Genomic DNA, 11,420 nt, shown 5'->3' on the forward strand with positions numbered 1-11,420 from the left:
CTGGCGTTTCTCGGAGTCACCTACCCCAGAGATTTATCCATGGATTTTATGGTATCTTTGGAAGGTCCGAAATGATAAATTTTTTAGTAACCTGGATCCACACCCCGAGGTGATTTTGCGGATAGCAGAGGATGAGTCCAAAGCTTGGTTTTTAGCACAATTAGAGGATGTGGCTGAGCCCACACCTCCGGTCCCACAAATATCCTTTGGGGGTCGTAGTGGCTTTATGAGAGATAGGTATCAGACCAGTTTTTTATGTTTTGTAGATGGTTCTTGGAAAGCGACAGATCCATATGCTGGCCGTGGTTGGTTTTGCTCTCCTCCTATGGGGGGGTTCCCACTATGGGAGCTGCCAATCTACGTCGTAGTCTTTCCCCACTTCATGCAGAGGTTGAAGCCCTGGTTTGGGCGATGCGTTGTATGATTGGGGCGAACAATCAGGATGTTGTTTTTCTTACAGACTGCTCCGACTTAGTGAAAATGGTGTCTTCACCTTCATAGTGGCCAGCGTTCGCGACTTATTTGGAGGACATTCAGGAAGATAAAGAATGGTAAAGCAGATAACCTGGAATTGATCTTTATTCCTCGTTCGCAGAATGGTAAAGCAGATAACCTGGCACGACGAGTTCGTTCCGAAACGCATCTTATTACCTATGTAAATGATGTTCCAATCTCATTGGCTTTAAACCAATCTTGTTTATTGTTGTCAAAAAAAAAAAAAAAAAAAAAAATTTTTAATTCTAAAAGCAGAATTAAACCATCGATTAATTGGCATACGGCAGGAGAGTTTCTCATGGGTTCCAATGGATCCTCAAATGAAAATGGAATTTAGGTTTTTCATCGGTCTACCACAAAAGATATACAAACAGGAATAAGCATATGATAATTCAGGATACTACGCACATAGATCGGTATGTGAGACGCAACATATAAATTCCAAGCTTTATACAATCATTATCAATGCTTTGATAACGGATCATTTTTTTGGGTTCAAAACTACAACAATGGAAGATGGTTCACGTCTCTGAGACTCAGTAGCAGATAGACCAAGCATTGATGATGACCTCTATAACTGGAGATTTTGAGAAGAGTTTCCTCTGCAACTAGCCCAATACTCAGCAACAAGCTTGGAGAAGTAAGAATCAGTCTCCATTAGCCTTGAAGGCTCGTTGTACTCCACTAGCTCACCTGACCAAAACCAACACCAAAGCCCATACATTGGTCATGTTCAAGAGATGAAAAGACAGAATTGGTTCATAAGAGAGAAAAATGTTGTTTACCAAAGGAGAGAACCATGACCATGTCACTGTCTATGACCGTTGGTACCCTATGTGCAACTGTTATCACCGTGCAATCTGCAAACTCCTCTCTTATGATTCTCTGAATGATTGCATCTGTGGCTGAATCAATGGAAGCTGTAGCTTCATCTAACACCAAGATTTTGTTTCTCTTTAACAATACTCTTCCGAGACAAAACAATTGTCTCTGTCCCACGCTCCAGTTCTCTCCTTCATCACTCACTTCTCATTTCGTCCCACCAATAACACAAGATTAACATAAGTGTAACGTCCCATTTTGTGTAAGTAAAATGATAACATTACTGTTTTTTCCATTACCTGAAGAATCAAGTTTATTAGGCAGATTGCTAATCGTCGTCTTCAGCTGACACTTCTCAAGAGCCTGCAAAAGAAACAATTTTATTAGGAAGGTTTCAGTCTTTCGATAGAGAAATCCCATTCATGTTTCTTATTTCACCTTCCATATTTCGTCGTCGGAGTAAACACCTAAAGGATCAAGGTTGGTCCTTATGCAACCACGGAAAAGAGTTGGTTCTTGAGGAATGATGCTGAGTTTCATTCTTAGGTCCTTTAGGCCAATCTTACTTATGTCAATGCCATCAATCAATATGCAACCACTTGCTGGTTCTACCAAACGAAACAAAGCACTGATTAAAGTGCTCTTCCCACTTCCTGTTCTCCCAACAACTCCTACTCTTGTCCCTTCCCTGAATGTGCAAGAGATTCCTTTGAGAACTAATGGAGCATTTGGGCGATATCTTATCTGAAACAAATAAATCACGCAAATCAATGCCTTTAGCATAATTACTAGTTATTACTCTAATCTTGTAGCACATATGTTTTCTTCTAACCTTAAGCTCCTGCAAGTGAATTGTACCAGTGGAAGGCCATGAGGAAGGTGGTCTTCTGTCCTCCACAATTGCAGGAGCTTCTTCTGGTATATTCATATATTGTTTTATCCTCTCTACTGATATGATTGAATTCGATAAGGTGCAATACCATCGGGTCAGAAACACCTGAGTTATTGTCAGTGTTAATGCATAGGAGAGTGAAAGCCCAACGAGGCCTGCAACACATAAGCACACGTTCATGCAGAACTTTTCAGTTTGATATAACAGATTTTTTCGAACAAAATCTCATGCTATATTGACATAAGCTTTGAACATGTGATGTGAAGAGTTAAAAGAATTCATGTACCTGGAGCTATGTAGCCCTTGGGTATAAGGATAAGCAGAAGTGCACAAGTGAACAAGGTCACATTCTGCAGAGTCTCTATCCTCAGAATCACCCACTCCATGGCTGCATTGGACAGAAAGAATAGCACGGCATCTGCATCAACTAGTTGTAAGTAGTTTTTAAAGAATCTCTCTACCGTTCCAAAAGCTCGTATTGTCACCACTCCAAGTGAGGTTTCTGCAGCATAATTCATCACTGGAGCTTTGGTTGTTCCATTGATTCTAATCAGCTCCCTTGCAGAGGCTAAATAGTAATCCTATTTTTCAACAAAGAAGCGGGTGTTAATAATGACTTCTTTGCTGCATAAACGAACTGAAAAGGCAGTAAAATCGCAACATGTACCTGAACAACTTTTGTGGCTGCCAAAGCAAGAAGAGCTATGATAATTACTTGCCATGTCACATATGTCATGATGATAAGAGCTGCAGCGAGCTCAACAACCGGTGCTACCACAAATATGAATGCAAAGGGGATGTCAAAGTCCAAGACGTTCAAATCAGACGAAGCCTGCAAATGTTACATTCAACTACATCATACATTGAGCTGTAAATGTATTCATATACATGATTCATAGACATGAAAAGTGATCTTACTCGAGTGAGAATGCGCCCAATGGGAGTAGAATCAAAGAAAAGCATCGGGGCTTTAAAGACTGCATTTGTGAAACCAGAGAAGAAGGCTTCAGAAGCTTTTAGTCCAAGATGAGCAACCGTAACAGCTCTCGCGTATACGAAACCAGCACTAAGAGTTGAGATAATGCTATAGACTCCAATAAGCATTGTATTAGTGAGTTCAGGGATCCCGATGGCAAAAGCCAGCCAGTATGTTGATGCAGCCTGAAAAACTACAAAGCCAACCTGACCAAGTACACTTGACCATAGAAGACACCATCCTCGAGAGACACGGACATAGTCCAAGAAAGGTTTCAACCCAACATAACCGCTCTCTTTTTCTTCTTCTTGTGTAAGTTGTACCCCTGGAACATCCGTTGTGTTGATCTCTTCTTCGATTTTTTCTACAACCGACATGTTTCTAGTATCTCTGTCTTGACCCCCTTTCCTAAGATCTCCGAGGCTTTCATTACTCGCTAAAGGTAATACAGTTACTGCATCATTATGAGCATTCACCAGCTGTTGGAATGCAGTCCCCAACATTAAGAGCTCCTCATACTTTCCTAACTGAGTAATTCTTCCTTCCTCCATAACCTGATTAAGATCATCAAAAAATTAATAATTTAACAGTCAAGACATACAGTTTTTTTTTTCACTTGGTGCCAATCAAGTTTTACCAGAATTTGATCAACGTCTGAGAGAAACTCGACTTGGTGAGTGACTAGAATGACAGTTTTTCCCTTCAGCGCATCCTCAACACATTTCTGCAGTCACAGTTCAACATATTAAGGAAGAGTCATCATAAAAAGCTTCTTTGAAAGCAATGTTCTCACTTACATGAAAAAGAACTCCAGCTGTATGTGCATCCACAGCACTAAAAGGATCATCAAGGAGGTAAACATCGGCGTCTGCATAGACAGCACGTGCCAGCTGAATCCTTTGCTTTTGTCCTCCGCTCAAATTAATCCCTCTTTGTCCTATTTCTGTAAGGTCACCATGTCCAAAACCGTTCATATCTTTATCCAACGCACATGCTTGTAAAGCAGCATTGTATCTTTCAGCTTCCATGGGCTTCCCATAGAGAATATTGTCCCGGATGGTACCACTTTGAATCCACGAGATCTGAGAAACATAAGCGATGGACCCAGAGACTTTTACCTGTTTTCCAATTGGACAACATCAAGGAAACAGTTTTGAACAATATATTATACTGAATGAACAAAGTTAAAGCTTGGCGGCTGTTTTGCTTACAGTTCCAGAAACTCTAGGTATTTCTCCAAGTACTGCATGCAACAACGATGATTTTCCTGCCCCAACTGGCCCACAAACCGCAACTTTTTGCCCATCCTTAATTTCCAAATGTATATTTCGAAGAGTTGGAATCTTAGTTTCTGGATCCCAACTGAAGTTGCCTGCTTGTATGTCCACTGTTGTTCCAGATTTCTCTAGACCACTTCTTTCAATTTCATCAATCTTTAGCTCGTCATCAAGCAAGAAGTTGTTTAATCTATTGAATGAGACATTGACTTGGATGATAGCAGAAATTGCCTCAGGTATAGTTCTAACAGGCTCTGACATAACTCTTAGTGTAGCTAAAACCGTGAAAATGGTGCTTGCGTTCAGCGGCGCGCTCTTGAATAGAGCACATCCCACGAAAACTACAGAAGAAACTATTGTTGGAGACATCCAATACAGGAAAGTACCAAAGGCCTTTGTCAGCTGAGCCTTGGCCAACCATTTGAATTCATCATCACGACATGATTCTATCTTTTTCTTGAACTCCTCTTCCCATGACTGCAGCTTAATGACTTTCATGCTGTTCAAAATCTCTGAGGTGGACCTCAATCGCTTATCCTGTGCGATCATGAACTCGGTCTGGCAGTTCTGTAGCATCTTTGCGAATGGCAGATTAAGGAGACCACACAGGAGAAGAAGAATTAAACCAGGAAAAGCTCCTACTCCAACCACTCCAAAAAGTACAGCTGTAGAAAGCAAAAGCTGCAGTGTAAGGCTCCATCCGGAGTGGAACCACCATAAGAATTCTCCCATACGATACGCATCCACGGCAATATAATTCACAATCTCACCAGATGAATGCCTTTTCCTCCCCAAACTTGATAGCTTTAGCTGTTTTTTGTATGCAGCTACCATTAGCGCTGATCTAATCCTCATTCCTGATCTTCTTGATGCAAAATACCAATGTCTCATTGACAAGGATTCAACTAGCTTCAGCATAACAAGACAAGCTAAGTTGAAGAAACCACTGCGGATATCCCTGTGGTCACTATTTGCATAATCCACAAAGACGTATAGCATTAATGGAAGAGATACAACCGCAACTGTTCTGAAAAATGCACAAACGGTGATGAATATGTTCTCCTTGAAGTAAACTTTTGCAACGGCTCTAAACACCAAGTTTCTTTCCTCAGTCGAGCTTCCATTTGCAAGAAGAGAATCCCATGCTTGAGAAAATTTATTGTAAGCTAATTCAGCCTCATCCTCAGGGAGTACACTTGGGATATCTTCTCGGGATAGTGGTCTCTTGAATCCCAACGAGAGTAAAGGATTCATCCAAGAGAAGGACATATTGCTGAAAAATCCAGCTGTTGCTAACCTTGCACGTTCTTTTCTAGGATTTTCAGTTAATAGAGGATCAGATAGTCCTGTTTCACTGCAGACTTGAGCTGCTGCAGAAGAAGATCTCAAATTCATCCATGAGCAAATGAGAAGCAAAATACTCATGGGCGAGGTTATGACGTCGAAGATTCGGATACCATTTCCCTGCAAAAGCATCACACTCTTTGCTGCTAAATCCAACAAAGCAAAAGACGCCCACCAAACAGATACAAGAATCCTATTCCACTTGGAGCCATTAACAAGCATCGAAACCGCAAGTGACACCCAAATGATCCCTTGAACAAAGCAAGCAATCCATGAGGTTTCATTGACGTCACTAGCACCATGAACCAGACTGTTTAAGCCAACACCAAGGAAAACGATGCCAGTAATAACACAGCATATAGCAGCAACCACAAAGACCCATCCTTTCTTGCGGCGGCTGAGTACAAAATGGTTGGAAACACAAACAGCTATCAATATCAAGTAGAAGATGGAGAGAAACAAGAGATTTAGGACATCTATAGCTGTTCGTTGGAAGCAAGAAGAAGCCAAATTCAGTTCAACGTCACACCATGGAACGCTCCTATCTGCATTATTTATACAAAAAGAAATTAAAAACCCATCACGAGAGATAAGAGGTAGCAAATCATAATACACAGTTTATAATAGTTTATAATAAAATCGTACCAATTGAGACCACCATTGTAGAAACAAGCAACAGAGGCTACAGAGCTCAATCAACCAGCAAACGAAAAAAAGAACAAAGCTTCGGCCTTTATGAAACCAGGACGTGAGGTTGATGTTGTTCGCTTATGTAAACGAACGTATCATCGAAGTCCGTATCTAAAATACTGAATCGAGATTAAACGGCTTATTGGAATTGTATTTTGATTACGTAATCGCTTACGTAATCTCGAATTCATGAATCTGTATCCCACTGTGACTGACTACAAACGAGAGGCACGCGGTGGGTGTAGGGGACTCTCTTACCATTTAATGGGGGTAGGGTGGGGACGTGGGGGATGAGAAAGACAAAGAAGGAAAACTCTGTTTTTGCTGTATTTAAAATGTGGTCACTCATATTTCTGTCGTTAATAGAGTTTAGAAAAAACATCTGTCACTACTCTCTCTCTCTCTCTCTCTCGTCTCTACATTGCACTTCCTCGAGCCATGTAATTTTTTACGCGCAAAGGGCTCAAAACATTTGTCACTTCTTCTTCTTATTCCAAAGATTAGGTAGGTGATTGTTCAATATATGGATATTTGTTATAATTGCTGCGGAAACGTACGAAGATAATTAAAACCAATGTAAATAATAGTATACTATAAATATAATTAATTAAAAAAAAAAAAAAAAGTAAAAGGCTCTCCCTTCTCTCTAAAAACAAATGACGAGAAATGAGATAGCGGATCTGTTATGGAATCTTAGTGTGTCGGTCTTCTTCTTCTGGGGGGTTTGGTGGCTCTAGATGAGTGGTGAGGGTTCTTCTCACTCCATCCGAGACGCTGCTTTGCGGGATGGGTTTGGTTTCGAATGACAGGTAAGGAGGGCGGCGCTTTCATGTAGGCTTTGGATCTGCAAGAGGAAGGCAGAGGTGGGTGATTCTCTACTCCGGCAGCTGAGGTGTGGTTATGGCTCCCAATCGATGCGACTGTGGCTTTGTTTTGGCGGATCGGGAAACTCCTGATCAAGTCGCGGTGACTCGCGGTGGAGTTTTCTCGGGGCTCATCCGCCAAATCCAAGCTGCGGTTCGCGGCGGAAGTCGGCTGGGAGTCAGAAGGGTTGAGCTGCGTTGTCATGGTGGTTAACCATGGAGGTTGGCTTCTGGGCACTCGTGGGATTCCGGGATACGAAGGATGGTTTGAGCCAAAATCGTCTGTAAACCGCCACAAGTTTTGTCTCCACCGGACCGGATTGAAGAGTAACAACCTAAAGGAAGCGATGGCCGCCGGAGCTAGAAGGGGGGTGTTAGATCCGAGTGAGCAGGTTGCTAGGAACCTGAGATCGGTTGTTTGTACTGGCCGGAAGATTTGTAGCAGGTCAGGTGGTCTCGCCGGAGAAGAAAACCTGACGGTTCTTGGTTGCTTCCGTCATGGAATTCGACCTGGTGAAGCCGCCGCAACGCCGTCGATCTTGCAACCACCGGCGATACAGTTCGAGCATCTGTCTTTAGGAGTGTCAGCAGGATCCGATCCACCTTTCCGGCGATGGCTTCGGCGTCGTTTTCTTTTTTTGTATCTGTTGGACTCTTGTCTGTAATCCAAAGGCTAAGCCCAATTTCTTTGGGAAGGCCCATTAAATTTAAATATAAATATAATTAATTAAAATAATAATAATAATAATAATAATAATAATAGTATACTTTGAACCTAAAATTCATGGAGTACTATTTAAATAAAAATTCAGTGTAAGCAATAAATCTCTTCATTTATTTCTGCCATAATTTTCATTGTTTTGTTTTTGTATTAATTGAAAAGTTGGCCCAAGATGATGGTCGAAATAATTTATGCTTACTTTTTTAGTAGACTATAATTTACTTGGTTTTCAATTGTTTTACAATTTTAACAAATTATTTTGGTTTATTAACAAAAATTGTTTTGGTAAATATGTGGACTAAGCAATAAGCAATACAAACCTACATATACGGTTTTAATTGTGTATATAATTTGTCATGCATTTAACTATTTACGCTAATATATAAATATGAGTTTTTTTTAATTAATGTACCACATTCAGAAATAAAAGTTGTGCGTTCTACCACATTGATTCAGTCTTTTCAGGGGATACCACATCTTATAGATGAAAACACATTTGTACCCTCCAGCCATCAAATGAAAAAATCTCATAAATGTTTTTTTTCCCTATGTTCTTCTGTTTTTTCATGTTTTTTTTCTGAAATTTTTTAAATTATTTTGAACTGAATAACTTTTAATTTTGGGGTGCATTAATGGTCGACCTCTTCATCTCTCCTAGTCTCTCTCCTAGTCTCTTCATCTCTTCTAATCGAACTGAATAAGTTGTAACGAACTTTAGTCTATCTTTCTGTCGGTAGACATCTTTATTAAATTCGTTTTTGTTATGTCTACACAGAGAGTGAGAATATCGCAGATCCTCAGCCGCCTTCTGTAGATTTTGTTGAAACAAACGATGGACACACTACAAGAAAACAAGCCTTTTGCGAGGACAAGTTGCGACGGAGTACAGCTCTCGCAAATTTGCGGTAGATTTGCGAGGGATTTACAAGTAATAAAAAAACCCTAGCACATCCTTCGAAAAATTGCGAGGAACACAGTCGTCGCAAATCTGCTGCTCAATTGCGAGGCATTTACGACAAATTCGCTGGGAAGATCCCCTCCCTCGCAAATCCATTGCAACATTGTGACGATTTTGCGAAAACATAGTCCATAGCAAATTTGCTATGGAATTGCGAAAGCCATAGCAAATCCATTGCAAAGTTAGGAAAATAATTTTTTATAAATATTACAAAACTTAATATAATTATTCTGAAATACATTTGAATGTGTTCATAAGGTGAATTTACTAACTTTTAACATTATTTTGATGGTTTTTACAAATTAGATATTCAACGTTTGTGACATATTGGCGACTGATTTTCTAGACCCATAGCAAATTCGTTGCATATCCATTGCAAATTACTCAAAACATAACAATTCCCTCGCAAATAAACCCTTAACACTGAACCCTAAACCCTAAAGACTAATTAAATTATTATTAATGATTAAAAAGATAAATCCAAGACTTATAATCAAATATAGCATTGCAACACAAAATTGTTGGAGAATTGGACAATTTGGCAACTATTTGTCTCAATGTAATGAACATATATGTGATATAGTGTAGAAGATCATCATGTTTAGAGTAAGATGCAAAATTGGACAATTTTGGAAAGTTTGAGGATAGAAAAGAGTATGATGACACCATTGGACCTTATAATATACTTGAAAATTAATTTGACTAATTTTTGAAAATTATTTTGATGGATTTTACAAATTAGATATTCAAGGTTTGCGACAAATTTGCGACTAATTTGCTAGAACCATAGCAAATTCGTCGCAAATCAATCGCAAAATACTCAATACATAGCAATTCCCTCGCAAATAACAACCCTAAACCCTTAACCCTTATCCCTAAACCCTAAAGACTAATTACATTACTATTAATGATTAAAAAGATGAATCCAAGACTTATAATAAAAAATAGCAGTACAATACAAAATTGTTGGAGAATTGGACAATTTTGCAAATATTTGTCTCAATGTAATGAACATATATGTGATATAGTGTAGAACATCATCATGTTTGGAATAAGATACAAAATTGGACAATTTTGGAAAGTTTGATGATAGAAAAGAGTATGATGGCACCATTGGACCTTATAATATACTTGAAAGTTTATTTGACTAACTTTTTTAAATTATTTTGATGGTTTTTACAAATTAGATATTCAAGGTTTACGACAAATTTGCGACTGATTTGCTAGACCCATAGCAAATTCGTCGCAAATCAATCGCAAAATACTCAGAACATAGCAATTCCCTCGCAAATAAAAACTTTAAACCCTTGAACCTAAACCCTTAAGCCTAATTACATTACTATTAATGATTAAAATGATATCATTCAAGATTTATAATCAAAGATATGGCACTAATGACAATTGCAAATCCTAAACCCTAAAGACTTTGCGAGGGATTTGCTACGTTCCCTCTCAATTTGCTCGCAAAAACTCTAAATATGAAAATTTATATTAATTAATGTTTGCGATGCTTTTGCGAGGGACTCCTATATAACTAAAAAACCTAGTTTGAGCGAAGCTCAAACCCAACACTCGCAGCCGACAAACCCTAAACAGTCTTCTTCTTCTTTGTTTCTTCTTCTTCCGATTTCTTTCTTCTCCGGTTGCTCTCTTCTCCGGTTACTCGACTCATTCTCTTTCTTCTCCAGTTGTTCTCTTCTCCGGTTAATCTCCTCCTCCTCTCTCTTCTCTGGTTACTCGACTCCTCCTCTCTCTTCTCCTCTGCAACTCCTCGTCCTCGGTTAGTGTACTCCTCCTCTCTCTTCTCCGGCTAATCTCCTCCTCCTCTCTCTTCTTCTGTTGTTCAATTTCAGGTTAGGGTTCTTATTAGATCGATTTGTTTAGGGTTTCGATTTCAGTTCAGGTTTAGGGTTTCGATTTCAATTCAGGTTTAGGGTTTCGATTTCAATTCAGGTTTAGGGTTCTTATTAGATCGATCTGTTTAGGGTTTCGATTTAGGTTTTTTAATTTTAGAGTTTTTATTTCAATTTTAGGGTTTCGAATTCGATTTTGGTTTCCGAATTCGATTTAGGGTTTTTATTTCAATTTTAGGGTTTCAAATTCGATTTTGGTTTTCGAATTCGATTTAGGGTTTTTATGTAATTCAATTTGAGGGTTTTAATTTAGTTTTTTTGGACTTGTTTTTTAGATGTCTTCACAAGAGAACCAAAATCATTCTGGGAGCCAAAACGTTTATAGAAGATTTATATCTTCTCAAGAGTTATCTCCTCCCATCCCTTCTCGAAGGTTACCTTCTTCTGCCTCCGCTCAAAGGGTAGCTTCTCCCGTATCCTCGCAAGGTACCTCACCAGTGATCCAAGATAATCGTCAAGGAACCTCACC

General features: G+C 39.3%; 1 protein-coding gene across 1 annotated transcript; it reads right to left on the reverse strand.

Moving 5' to 3' along the window:
- On the reverse strand, positions 805-6,755 carry LOC104766018 (ABC transporter C family member 8-like). Its single transcript, XM_010489822.2, has 12 exons — positions 6,452-6,755; positions 4,397-6,351; positions 3,983-4,303; positions 3,823-3,909; positions 3,128-3,739; positions 2,877-3,041; positions 2,496-2,790; positions 2,150-2,364; positions 1,756-2,061; positions 1,617-1,680; positions 1,281-1,520; positions 805-1,188 (listed from the first exon to the last, which is right to left on the reverse strand). The coding sequence occupies exons 1-12, from the start codon at positions 6,465-6,467 to the stop codon at positions 1,067-1,069; spliced, it is 4,398 nt and encodes a 1,465-aa protein (XP_010488124.1). The 5' UTR covers positions 6,468-6,755; the 3' UTR covers positions 805-1,066.

This window comes from Camelina sativa, chromosome 19 (assembly GCF_000633955.1).
Source record: "Camelina sativa cultivar DH55 chromosome 19, Cs, whole genome shotgun sequence".
Lineage (NCBI taxonomy): Eukaryota > Viridiplantae > Streptophyta > Magnoliopsida > Brassicales > Brassicaceae > Camelina > Camelina sativa.

What these genes read in the sequence shown, in the direction of transcription:
- LOC104766018 (XM_010489822.2), bottom strand. An exon ending in CAGCCACAAAAGTTGTTCAG is followed by an intron (nt 2,791 to 2,876) that starts GTACATGTTGCG and finishes GTTGAAAAATAG; the next exon opens with GATTACTATTTAGCCTCTGC. An exon ending in CCGACGACGAAATATGGAAG is followed by an intron (nt 1,681 to 1,755) that starts GTGAAATAAGAA and finishes TTTCTTTTGCAG; the next exon opens with GCTCTTGAGAAGTGTCAGCT.